Source organism: Lathamus discolor, chromosome Z (genome assembly GCF_037157495.1).
Source record: "Lathamus discolor isolate bLatDis1 chromosome Z, bLatDis1.hap1, whole genome shotgun sequence".
Taxonomy (NCBI): Eukaryota; Metazoa; Chordata; class Aves; order Psittaciformes; family Psittacidae; genus Lathamus; species Lathamus discolor.
In genome coordinates, this window is record NC_088909.1 from 48704260 (window position 1) to 48728033 (window position 23774).

General features: G+C 39.1%; 2 protein-coding genes across 5 annotated transcripts in view; both read right to left on the minus strand.

Annotated features, from left to right (window-relative positions):
• Nucleotides 1–15415, minus strand: part of TNFAIP8 (TNF alpha induced protein 8) — a 67686-nt gene extending 52271 nt beyond the window's left edge. Inside the window, exon 1 of the mRNA XM_065662361.1 lies at nt 15325–15415. Coding sequence (XP_065518433.1) covers nt 15325 — 1 coding nt within the window. The 5' untranslated portion in view covers nt 15326–15415. The remainder of the gene's footprint in view (nt 1–15324) is intronic.
• Nucleotides 15416–16578: 1163 nt separating this feature from the next.
• Nucleotides 16579–23774, minus strand: part of DMXL1 (Dmx like 1) — a 77875-nt gene continuing 70679 nt past the window's right edge. For all 4 annotated transcript variants that reach the window (XM_065661172.1, XM_065661171.1, XM_065661175.1 and 1 more), the window contains 6 exons: nt 23536–23663; nt 23277–23369; nt 22723–22814; nt 21750–21802; nt 20557–20774; nt 16579–20184 (listed from right to left, as the gene is read on the minus strand). In XM_065661172.1, the coding sequence (XP_065517244.1) occupies nt 19960–20184; nt 20557–20774; nt 21750–21802; nt 22723–22814; nt 23277–23369; nt 23536–23663 (809 nt within the window). In that variant the 3' untranslated portion in view covers nt 16579–19959. The remainder of the gene's footprint in view (nt 20185–20556; nt 20775–21749; nt 21803–22722; nt 22815–23276; nt 23370–23535; nt 23664–23774) is intronic.

Sequence of the window (23774 nt, forward strand, 5' to 3'; positions counted from 1 at the left end):
ATGAATATCACCTTTTTAACTTAAATTTATCTTCCTAATAAAAAAAAAATAAAAATAAGAATTAAAAAAAAAATCAACACTTAGTAAAGTCATAGACATTCTTCTGTTTCTGCCATGTCAAAAAATATTTTAATAGACTTCAAATATTACAAATTTTGTTTCTTTTTTTGGGGGAAAGAAGAAAGGAAGGGACATTTTTTACAGTTCCTATTTGAAAAAGGATGGAAGAGAAGAACCTGAGTGGAAGTGGGAGAGGACTGCAGCATGAGAGCTGGTTTCTGTCTGTGACTGGAAAAGCTTATGCTGGTTTTAACATGCATCGGCTGAAGCAGTTTCTTAACAGTTCAGATTCCTGTCTCCAAGCTCTCCAGCAAGTAAAGCAGTATCAGTCACCAGGGGATTCATGTCCTTGCACAGTCTCTACAACAAATGTATTCATTATTTTGCAAGAGGGCAAACAGCTCCACTTCCTGGAATGTGCTGTAACTAGTCATCTTTAATGCCAGGTAACATTAGCAAAGCTCAATACATTCGAAACAAAAAATGATGTTATCCGAAGGACATACTGTAAAATCTCCTTATTATATGGCTATTGACTAAGTGTGCTCCCTTACAGCTATCTTGTGCCAGATGTTGTGGTCAACACAGGAGGTGCTTTGACTGCTACTCTGAGTTAATGTCAGAATTGCATTCTAGGCTACGCAAACAACTTGTCAGAAGGGTTATAGATTTCCATAATTTTACCTCTGAAAAACAGGTTCCCAATCTACATATGCTACCCAAACAAGCGTGTAAGGGCTGGAAAGTGCTCGCTTCCCATGGCTGACAAACAAAAAAGGCGTCCTCGCAAGGCAAGAGAGGTGCATTCCCTGAACCAGTACCTCCCTATCAAGCCTATGAAGGGGAACCTGTGAATGTTATACTTCAGGAGTCACTGCCTGTGTTTCTGCAGTCAAGCTGTGCTTTATATGTAAACAGGAATTGCACGAAAAAAACACACAAAGATAAGTAATACTTATAAAAATACACATAACTGATCCAAAAATACATTTTCTGAATAGAAATTAAAAAAAAAAAAACAGTTCCTTTGAAAGCTGTATTCTACACTGAATTGTTTCTTCTAAATTATCTCAGTAGGTGACAATCAAAGTTTCTGGAAGTCTGATGTAGATTTGACACCCCCCCCCCCCCAAAAAAAAAAAAAAAAATACAAAACTCTTAAGCACTGACATGATAGCAGAAGGATCTGGAAACTTTTTAGCTGAATGTTAAATTAATTAACCCTCATGAAACCTCCATCTTCTTCGCATTAGCTAGGAATATCTCTTTTTGGGAATGGGACTCTATTCCACATGCAGGTATGTCACTCTAAACAGGGAAAAATCATAAATGCGATAAAATTTTCCTTTAAAATTCTTACAGCACTGGGATGTAGTCAAAGCCATTGGGGCTGTCACCTGGCAGAGTTAAATGACCGCTTTCACTGTTCTTACCTTGTCTTTCCTAGAGGATTAAGGCCATGCATTGCTTTTCATGAAATTAAGCATGCTTTCCCTGAAAATAATGCAGAATGGCAGGTTTTAAAGTAGAGTAACTTGTGACTTTCATTACAGGACCCTTCTTTCTTTCTTTCTTTTTGGAAACTATGGCTCATCTGTAACATTTTAGCTGCACAGATTAAGGACAGAGGTGGTAACTGTAAATACGTTGATGTGCATGCAAGGGAATCTAAAAAACACCAAACAGGAAAATGGGGAAATGCAAGCTGGTTTGCACTTTCTTCACTATGATAAAGCAGTTACGAAAGCAGCTTAACAGACAGCTAATGTGTATTTTCAACTCCAGAATAAACCATCTGTAAGTACCACTTAGTACTGAGACCAGAAATAAGGATGAAGAATTTAAAGGTAACATTATCTACTTACAAATACTAGAAATATAACAAAATGATATTTGGATTTTTAAATACTGAATAAGGATACCTAAAAGTACTAAATACTATTAAGGGGATTCCTACCTAAGCTAGAGTAGGATAAAAGATAAAGACTTAGGGGTTCAAAAATTGGACATGAGCTGGCAATGTGCACTCGCAGCCCACACATACAAATATAGCTGGGCTGCATCAAAAAGGGCGATGAGGTGATTCTCCCCCTCTGCTCTGCTTTGATGAGACCCCATCTGCAGCACTGTGTTCAGCCCTGGAGCTCCCAATACAAGAGGGACGCGACCTGCTCAAGTGAGTCCAGAGGAGGGCCATAAAGATGATGAGATGGCTGGAGCACCTCTGGTATGGAGACAGGCTGAGAGAGTTGGGCTTGTTCAGCCTGCAGAGAGAAAGCTTCAGAGACAAAATTTGCAGCCTTTCAATGCTTAAAAGGGGCTTAAAAGAAAGACACAGAGAGACTTCTTACCAGAGCCTGTAGTGACAGGACAAGGGGTAACAGTTTTAAACTTAAAAAAGGTAGATTTAAAGTAGATATAAGGAAGAAATTTTTTATGACACTGGGACTGGTTGCCCAGAAAAGTGTTCAAGGCCAGGTTGGATGGGGCTTCAAGAGCAACCTGGTCAAGTGGAAGGTTTCCCTCCCCTAGTGGCATGGGGATCGGATCTAGATGATCTCTGAAGGTCCCTTCTAACCCTAACCATTCAATAATTTTGATAAAAATGGAAGCACATGATCTAGTTAAAAAAAAATAAATAGAATGCTAGGGTATTGCAATTATCTCTAAACTTAAGCATTTTCCAAGAAAAATCAGAGTTAAAATTTTGTTAAAAAAAAGAAAATATATATATATTTTTTTTTTATATTTTTTATATTATTTTTTATATATACATAAAGAAATTAAAGAGTTAAGAATAAAAATGGAGGTCTGGGTATCTCCAGCCACTTTCTTCAGTCCTATAGTGCAACATTGAAAGAACAAGAAGGAAAAAATAGGTTTATAGAAGTAATTTAATTTGTGGTCCTAAGCACTGAAAAGCTGTAATCACAGTAATTTCTGTGTATTATTAATGCAGACTACAACACTGTTCAGACATACTACCCTTACTCAGTGTACGTGTAACTACATGCAGCTGTTAAGAGACAGAGAAACCTGTCTGGATTTGGCACTCTGCAAATAAAATAAAGCAAAAAAATATGAATTGCAGGGAGAAAAACAGCTTTTGAAATACTTTGCATTAAATGAATCAATTCAGCAAACAAGCATTAAACCTAGATGTCTGATAAACATTCCTGTGCATAACAGGGTTTAGCTTTTATGAATTACCTCTTACTCTGTGACCAAAAATGGATGTGCATTATGCAAGAAAACCATCCAAATTATACTCTTGATCAACTATTAAGAGTTACTGAAAACTATTCATTTAAGTTACTGCAGAATGCAGTAAAAGACAAGTCCTTCTATTTGGTAATAGGAAATTAAGTTTTTTATCCAGATAGGAAAGCCTGAACACTTCCACTCACATTGAGCAAAAGGAGCTTGTAATTTCACAGAGAATGCTTTCCTCCACCAGACGTTCTTCAACTTGGATAAGATTTTTTCAAAACAACACTTCAGCATCCATAAACAGATTTAGCCTGGATCACACAGCTAGCTCTGTAGCCACCAGCAATAACTCGCACCTCTACTGTCAGTAAGAGTTTTTGCGTACTCAAAGAGGAACCCATTTTCCTTCTGTGGCGATTATTTCTTACTAGGTCATCTTGGGCTGCTTTCATCTCGCACTATTCAAATATCCCCAGAGGTTTTCTGGAGAAGAGCAGCATGGGAAAGAAGAATTCGCTACAAGTCCTATATGGAAGGATCACACAAACAAGAGGAACTGCAAAACTTGCTGATCGGAGTAAACATCTGTATGTATATATGTAGACGGGTACTGACAGAGGTACTAAAAGAACAGGGGGTGTAGAACTAATTAGTCTACTTCCTTCGGAGCATGGGAAAAAAAAACCCAGGGTGCTAAGGGAGCAGGCAAGTTGTTGCCTAAAGTCTTTCCACAGTTTTTTAATTTCATCTTCTTATTTTGCTACCTCATGTCAGAATAACTTCATTAGTTTATCTTCCCGTTTTCTCTCAGTTGTTAAGCTGAGTTGTTAAGCTGGGCTGGCAAAATGACAATGCTCTTTTTTCCTAAACTACACAGATTTCTGAACAGCCTCAGAATTGCTGTTTTAAGTACCACAAATCATTGCCTTTTTGCAGCTAAAAATTAAGTTACGCATAAATACCATACCTAGAAATATTTTTAAACAAAACCCCTCAATCTTGCATTGAAAGTTTCATTTCCAGATTCAAATCCAAAACAGGAGTTAGTTTTGCTACAAGCTGCCACACTAAGTATTACAGAGTAACTCCTGCACAATAACTGTGTTCATACAGACAGCTGTTTCTTATTTCAACCCTTACTGTATTCAGCCAAAGTTTTCAGATACAGATGCGTAACTTTCAGAACACGACTGCTCTACTCCAGGCCTGGGATCTTCCAAGAGTCTCAGAAGTCAGAAGTAACAGGAGTTGTAGGAGCCTGCCACCCTTAGACATACCCTGTCGTCTGCTCTCGTCACCCACCATACATCTCTGTCCGTGTTCAACAGCACATGTCCTAAAACTGTCATCAGACAAAATGGATGCTCCAGCTCTCAACTACACATAGATAAAACTTTTGTATAGCAAGTTCAGAGAGCTAATTACTCCACCACCATGCTATCTGGACAGACACAGAAAGGGATGCAGCAGCCAGGGAAATACCATCAAATTGTTGTTTGTGAGTTATTTGTTCCTCGGGCAGTTCCCTTTAAGCGATTTGGTCTCACAAAGGACTGCATTGCCAAACTAAGGTGCCCAGTACCGGTGACTTGAACAAGCAGTCAAATGGCTCTCTAGCCACATATGGAGAATAGAGCAGATAATGTCACAATGTTCTTTTTAACTGAAAATTCTATCAGGGCCTGACATGTCTTTGTATGTTTAATTTTGGAGGAAGTTATTATTTTCCTAGTATTTTGTATCAATAAAAGGTTGAGAGTGGGATTGGAGTTGTCCAGGGAACAGGATCTCCCCAGCTCTGAGTGTGAAGGGCTTCTGCTAGCAGGATGCATAAATTTTAGTAAGCAGCACTTGCTCCTTAGCTTGACAATCATAATTACAATACAGTTTTGTTTAAGATATAAACAAGCTTAAGGCATGTTATTTTCATGGTTACACTGCAGCAATGCTAAGTACCTGAACAAATTGCCTCCAAATTAGTCAGGCACAGTAGCGTTGCCCTTGAGGGAACTTCAGCTGAATTTACCTGAGCAGAGAAAATTAGGCAATGGTCACTGCTCTTCATGTCATCTGTGTAACGTAAATTGACGAAATCTTTATTTCCCTCAGTTGGGCAGCATAACCTGAGAAGACTTATCTTTGGTCATCCGCTTGAACAGGGGAGACACAAATACCCATGTCTACCACCGAAGCGTTACTGAAGGCAGATGGTTACTCCAGGGAGGTAACCATAATCTTGTGACACATGTAAGGACTTTGCAAGGCACTTTATGTGATGTGCCTGCCCCGCTGCTGGCCATGCCCAGATGTTGGCTGCTCACAACAGACACGGTACATGGAGTACTCCTGCTCCACTCATCCCTGTGCCCCAGTTGTGACCTTCAGTTAATGGTATAGACGGGATCTGCCAGCTTTTCCTGATGCAAGCGTATGCTCTAAACCCAACAAGCCTTCAACATGTTTTTACTGTGGTGAAATTCCCTGAAGTGTTTTCAGCTCATATCCACACAAAACAGAAATAATATCTATAAAAGCTTTAGTTCACTGATCCTACCACTTTCACATTGCAAGCCCTTAGTTCACTGAGCACAGGAAAAAACTGCATTGTCAGGCAGTTAACAGACTGTCATCTTAGGTATCTAAACCACTTTTTTTGTAGCATAAAGAAGCTTTGAAAAAGACCTCTCTTCTGCCTGGCACTGCTGTCACATGTCTTTGATAAGCGTTAGCTTGCTTTATCATGATGTTATTCAGCTTTCATATTAATAAAAAAACAAACAAACACCCCAAACACTTCAGCATACATCAGTTCTTTACTTTCAGTCTTTTGGGGTTTAGTCTTAAGCTGACAGGAGCTTCATTTAAGCTCCTATCCCAGTATTTGATCAAGTTCTAAATCTACTCCTCCTAGCTAATTATTTAATTATTGTTTTGCCCATCTGTTAACTGCCATTTTTCTCCATCAATGAATGTATTTACTGCCATCAAGACACAGAACACCTATTTTCAGATTTGTGTTGTAACTTTTCACTTCTTAAACAGTGTGGTTGTAAAGCAAATAAAGGCAAAACTGGTCGTAACTGCATTTTTAACTTTTCTCATATACAGCTGTAAAACTAACAGATTGTTAAATGATGCATGCTGAATTTAAGCTTGGCCAGTACACAGGTCTGCTTTCCTATCATTTTAAAACTAAATTTCAAAGTCCACTGTAACAATACACTCTCCTTCATCTATCGTCTCTGCCATCTATATATGATTGAGAAAAAACAAGGGTTGGTTTTGTGACATGGTTTCCTGCGTATGTAACAGTAGCACCTACTCTGGTTTCAGACCCTTGCAGGTTTTGTAGGTCTCAGATGCTAACTCCCCATCAGTTGGACACAAACACTGAAAATGTTTTCAATGTATGTTCTATGATTGCTGAAAGTAAATAACTGGCTTGATATGTAGAACTGAGTACTTATGGTAAAGCAGAATCTTTACACAACTATGGGGTTTAATTTTTTAAAGGTCTTGCATTTTAACGCAAGTGATTAGAAAATGAGTATGCTGAAATACTGAGAGACTTCCAAAAAGCTACAGGTAATTAAAAACCCCTTACACAAAGCTTATTTGAAAACACAGGCAAACAACTGGTGTGTAGGAATGCCAGACAGGATGGACAGCATGGTACAAACTGCAATTAATAGCAAAGGTCTTGTTCTGTGCTTTTCACATTCTGATATCACCTAGAACATGCTTTCAACACATGGATCTTTTTGTAATAATCGACACTTCTACTACTCTCTCCTTCTCACCCTAATATCTGAAGCAGAAGAAATGTATAGGATGCTAATCATCTGAGATGACATTTGAACACCATGCAGGAATAAATAAATTAAAACGTACACTGCATTTTATCACCCGTCATTGACTTCACGCTCAGTATTCCTCCTCACCCATTCCCCAGTTATCCTCTTGATATTAACAACAAAGTTCACATTTCAAGCAATTTTAAATTATCCACCTGCATACTCAAAACCAGTCATACAGCAAACACTGCTAGCAAAAAAGCATTTGGTCATAATCTGCATACTTTCTGCATCACTGACAAGTGTGGTGTTCCACAGACCAGTACTACACAAATTCATAGGTTGGATTACACAGATTTCTCTAGAATTCAAAGGTTAATCACATTTCCACTATTATACAGTGCTACATGCAACTTTAAATGTTTCCAAAAGCTCCAAGCAAAAATGTATTTGCAGATTTGTCTTTAGGATGAGGCAAATCTAATACACCAAAGTACTAAAATATTTCAGTGGATAACAAAGTCAGTGGATGTACCTGGAAATAATGAGTTGAATTCAGATAAAGTAGGAGATTAAGACCTTGATACGAAATTCATGGAAACACAGATGTATCACATAAACTGTTTCTAGAATGACATCTTCAAATGAGAAACCATTACACCTTACATCAGTATGCTGTCAACTAGTGGGTGAAAAAAAGGCAGGCAGCTAAAACAAAATTCTCAAGGTTCCAATTTCACAGTTTATAGTAACAGATGTGTATTATCTTATGTCAATATTCCATGAATCAGGAGGCTGAAGCATTCTGTCATTTATCCACATTATTACTAACATTAAATACTACTCAAAGATACAAAAAAAGAAAACTGCAGACAAACAGAAAAAACATTAGCTCCCCCTCAGTGTGTGTATATTACTCTGAAACTGCTGGAAACCACAGGAAGATATTCAGAAAAACTTTTCTACACTCATTCTTAATCCACTTGAGACTTCAGTACGAGATATTCCTACAAACAAACCTCACTTATTTTATATAATTGCCTCTATCAACTTGCAAGAAGTTTGGGGGCAAATATGAAATATTAAAACTGTTATCACACCAGTGCAGATTTGTCCATTAGCTAAAATGTAAGAGTCAGTTTGTATCACAGGGTTAACAAAGCAACACAGCTTCTCAATTCTGTTCCAGAAAAACATGGCGATGGTTTTTGTTACGCAATAATTTCAAGAACAGAACAGATATAAAAAGTCTTTGAGCTGTATTATTCCACTTTTCACTGTAATGATATCCATAACTAAACTGCTAAAAATATAGGTTATCAACTGCTTTCTTTGAACTTGACTTTCAATGTTATGGACAACTAAGCAAACTTCAAGACTCCTAAAATAAGCTTGGCTTTGTCTCTCTTGTGCAACCCTCTATTTACATTCTTCTCCTCCCTGTATCTTACGCAAAAGGCTTTTAATTTTTGATCTCATAAAGAACATAATTAAGCTCCACATGCCACTAACACCCCCCCCCCCAAGCTGTTTACAAAATCATTCCAATCATACCAAAAAGATAACAGCTAGAAGTGCTACCAATACTACAAATAAGACCAAGTCTAGACTACCTGAGAGACAGGTTTTATGTCTGGAATCCCAAACACTGCAAGTTGGAGGCCCAGAGTAGCAATTTTTTCTGAATATAAACTCAGTCATAAAAAAAATATATCAAGGAGATAAAGCTCTAAGTGAGTTGGCAAGGTAACCTGAGAAGGAGAATTTCTTTTAAAAATTATAACAATTCGGCAGCTCACAGTCATAAAGACAGTACTATATACAGGAAGATTAGATAAAATCTTAATGTCAACATTTGTTGATCATAAAACACGAATATGAGCTGGATTTTTAGATATATATATATTTGCTAAACAATATTTGTTGATTATTCTTTCATCTTGGAACAAAGCATGAAATGCAAAATTCAGCTGAAGTACAACTGATAAAATGCAGTTTGTGTTCCCAGTTGAGGAGGGAGGATGTAGGGTAAGCTGAAGGTAGAGAAACGTTCCTCCACAAGACTTGAAAGTTACTACACTAAAGAAAATAGACTAAGCATATACAAACCAAACAGTCTTCTACCAAAAAGTGGAAGGATAAAAACGTATCTAAGTCTGAACTGGCTCAAAAATCAGGGCTTAATTACAGGCTATTCAAGTACTCCTACCTTATCTAAGATTTTTTATGCCTACACATACTTACCACTTGGACAGTACTTTCTGCAGTAGATGAGTCAGAAAGTCACAGGTGCCTTCAAGTACCAACTAACATTGTTTTACAACATTCCAAAAACATGGCATCTAAATAATCCCAAAAGCTACAAAACGTTTTGCAAAAGATGGAGAATGGGTTTATAACATATTTCATATTAGTTAACCAATATACCACAGAGCTCTAAAATGACTGCTTCATATAAAACCATGATGCTTTACTAATAGTAATTAACATAGCAGCAAATTCCTCTTCATTCCTCAGAGCAAAGCAGCAGCAAAACCCCCTTCATAACTATTTGTATAAACATAAAACATAACACTAGAGTGCTTTCAGTAAGTCAAGAGGCATGATTTAACAAAAAAAATTGAGTCAGACTTTAGCAGCATTTCACTATTTATGACCACTGGTGATAAGGCCCATTTATGGATAAAAAGGTGCTGCTGCATAACCCACATTCTGAAATCAGAACTGCACAGTGGAAGATTTATGAGCCCAGACAGATCTTTTGTTACTGGCCACCTTCCAATATAAATAAAGGCTGACATATTCAACACCCATGTCCATAATAAAACAAGTAAACAATAAAACAAGTAAAGCACAACTTTATCCACACACGCCCCCCCCCCCCCCCCAGTATTACAGAGATACTGTAACTTGGTTATGCCTTAGATTACTGAAGAACTGGCAAAAGCAGGAAGTTTTGTTTCTTTAGGACAGCAGCAATATATTTACACACGTGTAAAATGCCAGATAGCCCACCTACCCAACAGACTTCTGACAGAGAATGCTTCTCATCACCTGAAACCTAATTTTTACTATCTAATTTTCGGGATTTCCAGAGTAACTTTCAGCACTTCAGCTCTACTTGTAAGTAAAAGTTCTACAGGCAAGTATAATATTCTGCAGTAATGCCAACATACTTGTGATAGCTCTGTACTACTTCTCAGCTTGGAAGTGGCTGACACTGCTCTACGGGAACTGGGTCCAAAGCAACTTACTTCAGCTAGAAACTCAAGGAAATTCATCTTCATGGAGAATCAGAGTAGTCAGAGACATCATATTTCCCAGTCACTGAAACGTGATAGCATTTTGTTTGATAAACTCCACTTTTGTATGCCTTTAAATAAAATAATTATTTTCTTCTAAACCATTTATTTTTCCCTAACAGATTAAAGACTTTCTTTGCCTTCTTGGATCATTTATTACTTTATTAGTTAAAATGTCTTCAAAACACCCAGTTTTGTGGCATTATCTGTGTGTTGTATGTATGCTGGAGAAGATAGAGGGCTTGAAAATCAGTTACTGGTAATAAGAGATTTTTATTTCCTTCACAAATTACGTATTCAGCTTCAAAGCTCAAGAGACAAACATATCTGAAGATAACAACATGCAGGTATGCTTTCTCAGTTTAAAGCTTATTTTCCCACTTCCTGGTACCTTACAGGTTAATACACTCTCTCTAGTTATGCCTGCCCCATCTTTGGCAGTGTTCAAGGCCCAGTTGGATGGGGCTTCGAGTAACCTGGTGTAGTAGAAGGCGTCCTTGCCCATGGCAGGGGTGTTGGAACTACATGATCTTTAAGGTCCCTTCCATCCCAAACCACTCTATGATTCCATGATCCTCTTACACACATTTGCCACATAAATTAATAACATGGACTATAGTTACAGGTCTTCATTCATTTCAGCTATTTAGGATAACCAATCCTGAATATATTTGAGCCTCATTAACTTTTACAAGCACCAAACAAGAAAAACCATAATGTCTTTATAAAAATATCTGATTAGCATATTAGGAGGTATGCTTTTAATTAACGAGAAAGCATTTGAAAGAAATGCATATTTGGTACTGGTATCTTATGGGCTTACTCCTCAACATACATCTTATTAACTTAACAATGCCAAGTAATGGTTTTATCATCTAAAAGGCATGTTACACCTCTGATGACCCTATGAAGTTTGCTCAAGAAGCTGAGACATTTACTTTTCACCATCTGGGTTTCTAAACAAAAACAGAATTTAAATAACAGCTTTAACTTGCACCATTTAAATGGAACACATGCCTTACTAAATGCAAGGCTGCTGCAGAGATCCCAGGAGCCACCACAGTGAAATACAGAAAAATAAAGGAGTGATGTTTTGGCTCCTAGCAATAGTGTCTATAATCAGTTCAGAAAATGGCACCTGAAGCACAAGAGTATCAGCTCCTAATTTAAATTGGGTATTCTGTACTCTTACCCTTCTTTCATATGTGTTAAGAATTGCTAATGAAATGTGCATGTGCTACTGCTCTGCAAATTACATACTTCAGTCTCAGGGTACAGAGCTCACACTTCTCAGTGGGGGTGCGGCCACTCTATCTTCAAGTTATAAAAGGAAATTCTGGTTTGAGAAAAGTACTACTTGAGAAAGAGAGTGTAAAAATGTTGAGTGAAACTTCTTGATCGCTTGCCTAACTCACAAATGTCATATTAAGTTCTACTTGACCCCATATAACATTCATTCTGGGTCTTATGATCTGAAGATGCTGGAGGCATACGGGAAAAAAAAAAAAACAAAACAACCCGTAACTAATTTCAAACCATACTCACTTTCTCTGAATAAAGACTCTTCAATAAAGAGGACCAGATTTTCCACTACATCACAGCTGAAAAATGCAGCAATTGTTTCTATTACAGATCAAATAAACAATGTGACTGCTCATGGCTGTGAACATATAGACATGAAAACCCCTCCAAAACCCTGAACCAACTCTGAAAAGTCCCTAAGTTACTTTGCCATTAAATCATCAGCTCCTGGAGCACCACGTTCGGTGTAACAATACTCCAAACAGAAGTCAAGACCACTAGAGCTTGTTGAGATACACATCACTGGAAAATGTCTTGACACTTGTTCATGATATATTGCATACTTTCTCTATGAGAAAGTTATTCCTATGTACTTAATTTTCAGTTAAATTTTGTTTTGTTCATCAGATTAATATGACCCACAAAACCTAACTTGAAGCAGAAGAAATTTGTCAATGGGAGAAGATAAAAGTAGTTTGAGTGATCTGAATAACTCGCAAAATAAATGAAATGTCAAGAAACGTACCCTACAGAGGCTCAAGAAGAGACAAAAAGAAAGGAATCAAAGCACAGTCCAATCACCTTGTATTATATATCAGTGCTGTAATAAGCTTAAACCAAATTTATACAGATAGTAGTTGAAGCTGCTAGAAGGTAATCAGTATAGTAAAAACTATGGAAAATATACTACCAGCCATTCAGATTAAAACAGTAATTCAAGTGGACATATCCAATGTTAAGATCTCAACTATCATTTGGTACCTTTTTTCCCCCCACTGTTCACGTATGAGAATTAACAGAAAAATTAAGGGAAATTCTAGACCAAAACCTCTATTAAGAGATAAACTCAAGGGTGAACATCTGCAAACTGGAAGAAAAATTAATCTGAAGATGTAACTTTCCTTGAAGCATCTGCTGCTTACATACCATACTTTGTTCTTCAGTCCTTTTGTTATCTGTATAACAGTAATCTGCAAGGACACATTATCTGCTTTAAAGATCATTAGGTATTTTATGATCTATCACTGGGAGGACTTGATGCACTGAGAGTCCTGATGTACTGAAACAAAGAGTTTGACCAAAGTTGAAATTTCTCAACCATTTGATTATTTCCTCAGCCATTTGAAGCAGCAATTGTTATTCTTTACCTAGCACCAATATTTAAAGAAATCTCAAAATAGGCAAATTAAGCCACAAAGTATACTGAAATCTCGGTTTAGTCAGGTTATGCTAGTTACTGTTTAACGGAAACGAGCAGCTTCCTGTTGTCAGGGGAAACAGTGAGCAATTTCCATTTCAAGCCTCAGTATTTTGTGCTCCTGCAAAGATCTGTGCCACACTTTTACTTTTGATAATATTCCACGTGGAATTTGCTTCCAGGTGATATAAAAATAAGTATGCAAATGTACTAGAACATTTCAGTTCCTTCTTCCTGCTTCTGAGCATATTCCAAATTCACTGAGTTTTGCCTACCAAACAGTGGTCCTGGACTTCCTTCCCCTGCAAAACTCTTCCTCTTTGGTTTCTCTGCCTACCCCCTCCCCCGACGAAAAAAAAGCAAAACCCCAAACAATTCACGTTTAGAGCCTCATCAAACTTTTACGTAGTTTATTTGACAGACAGCAGATGATTCCCACCTCTTAGAAAATAGATCGCTGGGATGAAGCAGTGAGGAACATCAAAACACCTTCTTCAGTGTTTTCAGCTCAAGTAGCCAGTTCCCTTACGGATGTTTTTCTCTCCTCCCCATTATCTTGCTTTAAATGAGGCAAAAGTAAAAATGTATACTGTTCTTGTAATACGCAGCCCATGCATGTTTAAGTTAAAACTGAGGTCTGCAAAACACATGATGTTACATTTTCTGCACTACTAACACATGGTAACAACAATACAGGCAGCATGATGAGAAAAGGAACTTAGCCTAAATTCAAGTTACAGTAACTTGTGCTGCCTTCAAAGCTTACTCCAGTTACTACTTTAAAAGTTTACTTGAAGTTATAATAACTTGCACTGAGCCTCAAAAGTTTACTGAAATGCTCATAAATCACTACAAGGTCGAAATAATAACTAGAAACTTCCACCACAAAGGAAAAAAGATTCCCTCCAAAACCCACTAACTGGAAGAGTTATAAGCCGTACACAGTGTCAAGGGCTTTTCCTACGCTTTTAAACAGCCTTCATGTAATGTAATGTGCACCCCCACCACGGGAACAGGAACAGCGTGCAGACCAGGACTCTGTCCAAGCAGGGTGCCTTTATGCATCTGGTCCAGCCTGACCTATGCCTGCCCGGCAACACCCGCCTTCGGTCTGCCAAAAGACAACAGTTCCTGGACCACGCAAGTGACGAGGTGCAGCCCAAAGGCGCTTTTCAGACCAGACCCGGGGTCTGTGGCAACTGACGGGCTAATCTGCCGTCGCAAGGGCTCCGCTACCAGTGCTCTTTCAAAGCAAATACCCTATTTAGAGCTGACAGGAGATAAACAGCGGTGGCCGGAGCCGGCGAGTGCAACCCACAGCTGCTCATCCGCCGCATCCGGCTGCCGGGTGAGCTCTGGCCGGGCGGTTGGCAACGTGGGCAGTTTCACAAGGCAGTTACACCAAGTGTTTTGCAAAGGCGCACAACCGAAACCAGACACGTGCAGAGCGGAACATCACTTGGGCTGCGTTTTGCGTATGTGCGCTCAGGACGGTTGTGAATGCGCCTCTCCAGAGACGCACAGACCTCCACCGTGAAAAGCCTGACCATCCTCCCCCCTGAAGCAGAGGAGCCCACTCTGAACCGTGATCTCTGTTGCTCAATTAGCCGTATGTAAGCCAGAAACAAGCTAATTTTGTGGCAGAACCTTTGCTAGTCGTAGCTCAAACTCTCAGTTTGTCCTTTACCAGCGCCGCGCAGCACTGGGCTGCGCCGCCACACTTGTCGCCTCTGCCTCAAGAGCTACAGATGCGCTCTGTGCGGGCTCAAGCACGCCCCGACGACGGCTCGCCCGGGCCAAAAGCACCGACGTTTCTGAGAAAAGCCGAAATCGGGCCCGCCGCCGGGGGAAGCGGCCGAGGGCAGACAGGCGGAGCTTGCACCCCACTGTCCTGCGTGTCGGAGCTCTCAAGACCCCACGGGGAGGGTCTCCGAAGCTGGCCAGGACTCCACAACGACTAGACTCGCCGTGGCAGGAGGCGGCAGCGCCCTCGCTCCGGCTCCGGCTCCGGCTCCAGCCGCGGCCCGGAGAGAACCCCTTGAGCTCCCTCCGCCCCAGCCACCGCACTTCGGCCCCCGTGTCGAGCCCTGAGTAACCCGGGGGCAGCGCAGCTCCGCTTCCCAGTGCAGCGCCGGGCCCCCACGGCTGTTCCCTCGGCTGCGGGGACACCGCCAGGCCCCGGCGCGCTGTCCCGCTCGGGACCAGGGCGGCCCGGCGCGGAGTTACCGGCGGCACTTACTGTCTGCGCGCGGGGCGGCGGAGGCGCCTCCTCGGGGCTGGCGGCGGGGGCTGCGGCGCGGCGGTGCTGCGGCGGCGCTGGCGCGGCTGAGGCAGCCCCGGCTCGCCGCGCCGGGAGGCGGGGCGGGGCGCGGCCCGGGCGAGCAGGCTGTGCCCGCGCCCGCCCGGCCCGGCCGCATGCCCCCGGGGCGCACACCGGGCAGAGCACCGGGGGGAGGAGAGAGGTGAGAGGTGAGCAGGACTGCGAAGGAGAGCGCGGTCGCGGTGCTGGGCTGCCGGGCCAACTTCCCTTCGCTTCTTCCCCTGCGCTGGAACTTGAGGGGTTCTAACTGCCGCCAGAGCAAGCCCCGAATAAAACTGCTCTTTCGTTCCAGTGAGCTGAATGAGACAGAATCATGGCGGGGTTAGGGCTGGAAAGGACCTTAACATCAAATAGCCCTAACCCCCCTGCCATCGGCAGGGATGCCTCACACTAGACCATGTTACCCAAGGCTCTGTCCACCCTGGCCTTGACCACCAGCAGGGCTGGAGCATTTACCATTTCTTTGGGCAACCTGGTCCAGTGCCTCACCACCCTCACAGTGAAGAATTTCCATATATGTAACCTAAATCTACCCTCTTTCAGCATAAAACCTTTCCGTCGTGTCCTATTCTGATAGCCCCCATTGAAGAGTCCCTCCCCGGCATCCCTATAGGCCCCTGATCATCCTCATGGTGTTGAGGACACCAGAACTGCACACAATACTCCAGGTGAGGTCTCACAAGAGCAGAGTAGAGGGGCAGGATCACCTCCTTCCACCTGCTGGTCACACTTTGTGGTGTTAATTTTGGCAGCAGGCTGCTGCCTACTGTGTGAGCCTCTTCTAGAGCTGGGACAATTAAGAGGTGAGGTTCCCAACAGCTATCACAGGCTTTCAAGTTTAGAGGAAGCAGAAAACGGGTTTAAAGTTAGTTGTGGAAGAAAATAACAGAAACATCAGCCTCATTCCCATGGAAAATGACTTTAGAACTGATTACAAGTGATAGTTACGCATTGAACAAACAGAACAATAAAAATACCCCAAACTCACAACCACAATACAACCCCCCCCCCCCGAAAAAAAACAGTATAAAAAACCTCAAACACCCCCCCCCCCCCAAAAAAAAATGTTAAAGCTAATTTATTTAAAAATAAGAAAAGACAGAAAAGGAGAAAGGCCAAACCCATGCAGATTTTATAGCTAGAAATGGGGAGGAATAAGAAACACCAAGGAACTTAGTAAATCAATCTTTTTATTTTATAGAAAGTAGTTTGATCATTGTGCTGAACCTGCCATTAGAGGTGGTTTTGCTATTTTTAGTAAAAATAAACATTTGAAAAAAATTACCTTGGAGAACACATCATCTCCGAGCTTATTTCCTTTTAATCACTTACTTTTTTTATACCTATTGCAACTAATCTAACACTCAGTGCTCTTAAGAGGGAGAGAGTGGTACCTAATGTAGCATATCTCAACAGTTTATTTCCTGTAACTGGTAGTGAGGTTTCTAAAATGCAGTTGAACATGTATAAGCTCACCTTGCGCCACAGCAGCATGGTACAAAATCTGCATCTATTCCACTATCCGTCTTTGACCATAAACATCCCGCAACATCAGCTGTCAGCTGAGAATTTTCTGGTTGAAAGTCACACAGCAAGCCAGTTTAAGTACCCAGATGGCCAGTTTTAACTCTCACAGGTTACGAAGTAATGGTAAAGAACTGGGATAGTATACCTGTTTGAGGTAACTGAATTGGCAACACAAGAATGACACGCTCTGATTGTATTATGTATTGCTACATAGACAAACACATCACAGCTGCTAATCTATGATATTTTGAAAGGGACATTATCAACTACAAGCTATTTTGCCTGGACATGGAATTCTTGTTGACTAAGCACTGGCAAACAAAAAGTTTAAGCTCAATTTATGCACATGGCTACTTCAAGCACACAATCCCTCTGTGTAGCCACTGCTACCCTTCTGTTTGAGTAACCTGCATAGCAACAGGGAGAATGCATTAACTGCCGGAGGACAGAAGTCACTGGAAAAGTTTAAGGGCTGCAGCTGAAAGACTGCTGAGTTTAGTTTCTCCCCAATGACTAGATTTAAAGTTGACAGTGTCCCTTTAAAAGTTTCATATACAACATAAGTTAACTGATTCCATCATTACAAGAAAGTTACCAGTAATTTGATTTACAATAATTTTTAAACACCAATAAACATTATACAAGCAAACAACTCATTTTTAAATGAAGTAGCAGCAACATGGAATTCTAGAAGGTTGAGTTTCTGCAGGATTTATTGGGTAGATTATGAAGGTGTGGCAAATACATCTTGATTTTACATAATTTCATTTTGAGAGTAGCTTATGGCAACTATAAACATTATTGAAAAATGCCTGCTCACAGTCAGTACTTTTCTGGTATAAGCCTAAATTTGCCAGGATTATTCACAGTGCAACATTGTATGTCTTGGCAAATTACATATAAAATCTGCTCAGTTTGCAGATGACAGGACAGCTTTTTGTGATTGCCAGTACAATAATCTGAGCTTGAAATACAAAAGCTAATGAGATATAAATATTTAAGGACAAAATATCAAGGACATCATAATTATATAATATTGCCATGATTTTTGCACATTTTTCTTTTTTGAATGTAACTTTTATTAGTTCAGTGGGTGCATAAAACTAATGCATGTAAATAAGCAGCAATATAGTCAGGGTTTCAGCTGATTCTAAAGGAGTGTGCTACTGTTAACTCCATTGTTTTCCTTCTTTGATAAGAATAAGGAATATTAGAAACTCAGCCACTGAGCAGATATGACATACACATTGGGCAAGTCTGGTAAGGTGGTATCACTTTTAGTCAGTCACTTTTCTGGTCCACCACTGTACTTAAACTGCTTTGAGATCAATATTTATTTCAATGTGTAAGTGTGGTAGAACAATTACAATTACACTGAACAGCTGTACCAGTTTGAAAGGCTGTCACATGTTTCTTCACGGCAAAATATTCACATTCTTTTTATTGCACAATTTGAAAATTTAGGTTATGTGCAGAAAAACCTTCATAGTGTTTGCACTGCAACCTGCGAAACATACATTTAAAATGACCTTAATACATTTTACAAAATCTTTTTAAACAGTTTCATATTAAGAGAAAAGCATCCTGAGAATGTTACAAAGTTCGTTTTGCAAGCCCTTCATTTCTGCTATGCTTTATTTATCCCCATAGTTCCTAATTTGACAAGTTTATTTTACAGTTAATATCTTGGTGCTATATTTCACAAAATATCTTTTAGCAAAAAGTACACTATCGGCATTCAAGTAATCCAGCCTCACATCTAATTTACAAATTAAACCTTTGTCAGGCTCTCAAGTCAGGAAAAGTAAACCGAAATACTTACAGAAACAGTTTTAAGCTAACAAAACAAAAAATAAAAGGCTTTGTGTATTAATAATTTGGTCAAACATTTAAGTTATGCAGTTTAATATTTTGGCAAAAAAAAAAACAACCAAAAAACAACCCATCTATACTTTCCAAAATATTTTGTCTTTCATTTTACACCAGATGTAAACATACAGTACAAAGACAGTATTAAAGTACTTTGCTGTTGAAGGTTTTTACTTTTTCCTTTTTTGTAAAGTACTTAGGAAAAGCAGACAAACAAGAACGTAAGTGCTAAGTATGAACTGAGTATCTTTGGGCTAAATAAATGTCTTACTGGAAAAAAATGTAAAAATAAATTATTATTTTATTCCCCTCTACAGACATGTAAATAAATAGTCTTTGAAGAAATTCTAGTGCCACCATATCCTAAAGCAGTATCTTCCTGCATCTTTTTGCTCAAGACTGAATCTTCACACAATCTTGACTATTTTACTAGGAAGATATGTTAATATTTACAGATATTTGTAAAGGGAGTGTTCAGGGTAAAAAATATATTTCTTTTTAAAAGGTAAGCCTGCCATCCTGATGGCAGTGATTCAAGCTATAGAACAGAAGACAAGTCACAAAAGATCCTTCAGTTTCTTATACCGTAGGTCAGAGGAAGGAGATCAGGCAAGTTAGAGAGGTAAACAGCCCGGATTCCAGGAATGGAGACAGATAGTGTCTTAGTATATGAATGCTTGCATGGCCAGGACTATCTATTCATACAGGCCTTCTCTTCTATACATAGGTAAATTTTTTTAATGTCAGCTGACTATAGAGTTGAGAAGAGAGACAGTTGTAATAGTCACCACACTGAAAGAGTAACATTATCTGGTTTCCCTCTGGACAGAGGCCATGCCCAAGGTGGGAGTGTAACTACCTCAAAAGAAAGAGTAAAACACTTCAGCAACATCTTAATAGTATTATAACTATATAATTTGGAGCCATATATAGCTTTTATTTTAGGCAACAATCAAAATCTGAAGAACCTTGTTAATCCTTAAGGCATCAGTGCATCAGGGACTTAAAGTTTTGCGTAATAAATATGGGGGCAAAAAAAAAAAACCAAAAAGTGCATCTTTGTGGCACAGGCTATCATCTGCTTTGTTGGCTAGTTCCAGGAAAAGTATTTTCAGGGATGGTAGAAGGGGAATGTTATACACTGTTCTGAGAAAAATATTACATCATAAATTTCACATCATTTTTTAACACATCATTTAAAGGGCTTAATCTATCAGGCAAGATCCTCATCTTTACTGTTCCATCAGCACCACAGGAGAATATGTGATTTGCTGGCCCTGTCTCAATTTGCATGACTCCCGTCCCAATGTTTCTGAAGAGAGACTGTCGAGCATGCTCATTGACGAAAGTGTGAAGAAGATTAAATGTAGACAGACTCCACACCTGAAAAAGCATCAAAACATCAACTTCTTATAAGGATAATTACTGTGATCTTAAAATTCACCAGTAATGAATCATAGAGAAATTGGTCTACATTTTGCATTAATTTTTCTGACATTAACTGTAAGTGAAAAGATAGGTAGCAATCTGTAATGATACAGTTATAGAATATTAATACTCATTTTCTTTAATGAGTATATATGAGAACTAAAGTAAGACTAACAAGGAGGACTGTGAGACTAAAATTTCATAGTAACATTAGTAATAGTGAAAAGTCAGGGTTGAGAAAACATGACATATCTGATTATTCTGCACCTATGCAAGATTCTTTTCGAATTTACACTCCACCATCTGTTCCCTTCCCTTCATTAATACCTTTATGTTGCCTTCAGCAGATCCTGTGACAAAATACTCTTCTGTGGGATCAACAGCAATCGCTTTGACTGGAGAATCATGACTCTGGAGTAACTGTTGCTGCTGTTTTTGTCGAAGATCAATTATACATGTAAAGCCTTTTCTGCCTCCAGAGATTAACAGCTGATGTTTTGGAGCATATGCTAGCACAGTTGCTCCACTATCATGACAGATAAAAGCTGAAAACCAAAGCAAAGTAATTTAAATCAAACACACAGTACTAACTTTAATTTTCTGTCAAGCTGTAATGTTTCGAGACAGTAGCAACAGTTACTTTGGTAATCCAACCAACCATAACCAGTCCATTTATTGCAGTACCATATATATTAAAGCCCAGGTTCACATCAGACATCTTGAAGTTTCAGTATTCTCAAGTAGTTGCAAACTGTATAAAAAAAAAGATATATCCTTTTCTCTATTCCTGTGTAATCATAAATTATTAAGCCTTGACCAGAAACAGATTCTTTTCAAACTCTCTAATGCTTGATAATTTAAGGCATATGTTTCCTGTAAAATATGTCCTCTTAAATCACTTGCCCAAGTATCTTGCAAGTTTCAAACGGCTATTTTAGGTTTATAAAAAACAAGTCCTCGCATATTTTCCAAACACATAATGTAACTGCAAGTGCTCAATGCTATCTTTATAGTACCAGTATTTGGACTAACACTTAACTAATAAATTTTGAGTGGGGCCTCTCTGATTTATGAGTACAGACACAGCCATAGGAAACTTAAATTGAAGGGTGTGAATTAATATCCTGAAAGTATGTATCTCATAACTATGCTAAAAACTATAGCTTCTACAATGTTACAGCTATTGTCTTCTCAACATGCTAGTCACTACAAGCATGAGTTGCTCACAATCTTTTAAAAAGGAACAGAAGTCACAGATGTCTGGCTGTCAAGGGCTGCACTTGTGGTGCAAAGGTACAAGCTATGCAAAGGAAGGTGCACATGTCCATGAAACTAACCATTTGTATAAAGCACTAAATTTCTCAAGAATCTGTTTTTACATTCCTGCTGGTACACTCAGGACTGTGACAGATGCTTCACTGCCAACATTAAAATTATTTTCTACAATAACTTTTCCATAAATACAGACACAATCACAGTGTGATTAAGTATTTTGATGGTTTTAAGTTAATTTTACTTACCATGCACCAAGCTATTTGTAGGCGAAACCAAAGTATCCCAAAGACAAATATTTCTGTAGGGGAGGGAAAAAAAAAAAAGTCAACAAGAAAAAACCCAAAACATTTTAATTCAGGAACAAATGCTCTGAAGTATTTTAACACTTTAAAAGTCATCTGAGCCTTAAAGATTGTTTCAGGCATAAAAGCACTGTAAGCAGACTTTCAATAATAACTTTTGAGCAGACTCCAAGTTACTTTCGTGGTTGTACAAATACTGCAAGAATATGCACTGTACACAATCATTCCATGACTAATTTTTCTCATAAAGGATTCATACTGAGATTACAATTTTTTTTGTAGCTGAATTCACCTGAATGTTAGCAGGCTTTGCCATTTCTTGATCAAAACTTACTAAGTAAGTGTGAAATGTAAACCTATGCCAACTCTCTACATCTACAGAAGTAATTTAAGACAGGCTTGTATGAATAGAACAGAATAGTTCAGTTGGAAGGGACCTGTAATTACCCAACTGCCTAACCCTCTCAGGGCTTACCAAAAGTTAAAGCCTGTTATTAAGGGCATTGTCCAAATGCCTCTTAGGCACTGACAGGCTTGGAGCATAGTCCTTGACCACCCTCTCAGTAAAGAAATTCTTCCTAAAGTCCAGTCTAAACCTTCCTGGCATAGCTTTGAACCAGTCCCACACGTGCTGTTGCTGGATACCAGCAGAAGAGATCAGCACCTCCTTCTCCACTTTCCCTACTCGATGGAACATGTATGGAGGATTTGTGCTTCCCTGTGGAACCTCCTTTAATAGGCACATGGAATTTAGCTGCAAATATTGCTTCTCTCCTCTCCCACAAAGAAGTAAAAAGAGCAGGAGTATTCATATTTCTTTTAAACTGCTTGAGGAGAGTCATCAAAAGAAAAAAAGAGGGAAGGAGAGAAAACATAGTACCACTTAATTTTTATGCATTATCACAACAGTTCTTACCTGTTGTCAGAAGACAATCCCGCTGTAGCTATCAGCGATGATGAACTGATGAAAACAAAGTCATTGGCTGTCTTATTATGACACTGCCAAGTCTGAAAAATTGCAGTTTAGAAATTAATTGCAAAAGTAATTGATTTTATGCAAGTATAAAACCTAGAGCTTCCTCAAGAATGTAAGCTGTTTAGAAAACAATTTAAGGAATGCAGAATTATAAAGGGATGTGAATGCCTTCTGATACTCTTAATTTTTCATATAAATATACTTTCTAGTCCTGCATTTTTGATAATTAACAACTGACAACTATTAACAAGTCTCAAAAAACAAAGTTATTTTAGATCTAAAATTGCATTTTCTTCTTCCCAACTTAGTAAGTATGACTAGGATTTATGAACTCGGCCGTAATATGGATCACAAGATGTCAACATTATATTGCTAAATCTTGATTAATACTGGTTATCAACACAGTCTCTGCCCTCTTCTAACTGTTCTAAAGGAGGAAGGAAATAAGAGAGCACAACACAAGTTTATAGAAACAAATTTAGTTTTCAGCTTACCAAATACGGTTTAGGTGAAGTTCCAGTAAGTGGACAACATTTCCAGTTTGTTTGGTATAAACTTATGTATCCATCAGCATCAACAATTCCAAACTGAAAAAGAGGTATTAATTGTAAATACATATGTATATATTACAGACAAATTACCCACAATTCAGAGAAACACCTTAGATTTGAAGCAAGTATTGTTTCGGCTAGTTTACAATTATATTAGAAGAGGCAGGGAAAGAGGACAAGTACAGCACTTTCTATAAGTTACCTTATTTCCTTGGTAATTGAATCTCATTCGAGTTACCCTTGAGTTGCCACCGGACCGAAAACATGTGATTTGCTGTGCATGACCCCATTCAAACATTCTTACACTTCCATCTTGAGCACCTGTCAGGTCTGCAACAGAAAATATTTACATGACTTTTCACAGATGTTGTAGCAGTTGAGCAGGAAGGTTGCTTCCAAAATATTAAGAAATCTCACACCAGCCCATAACATCCTCAAAAT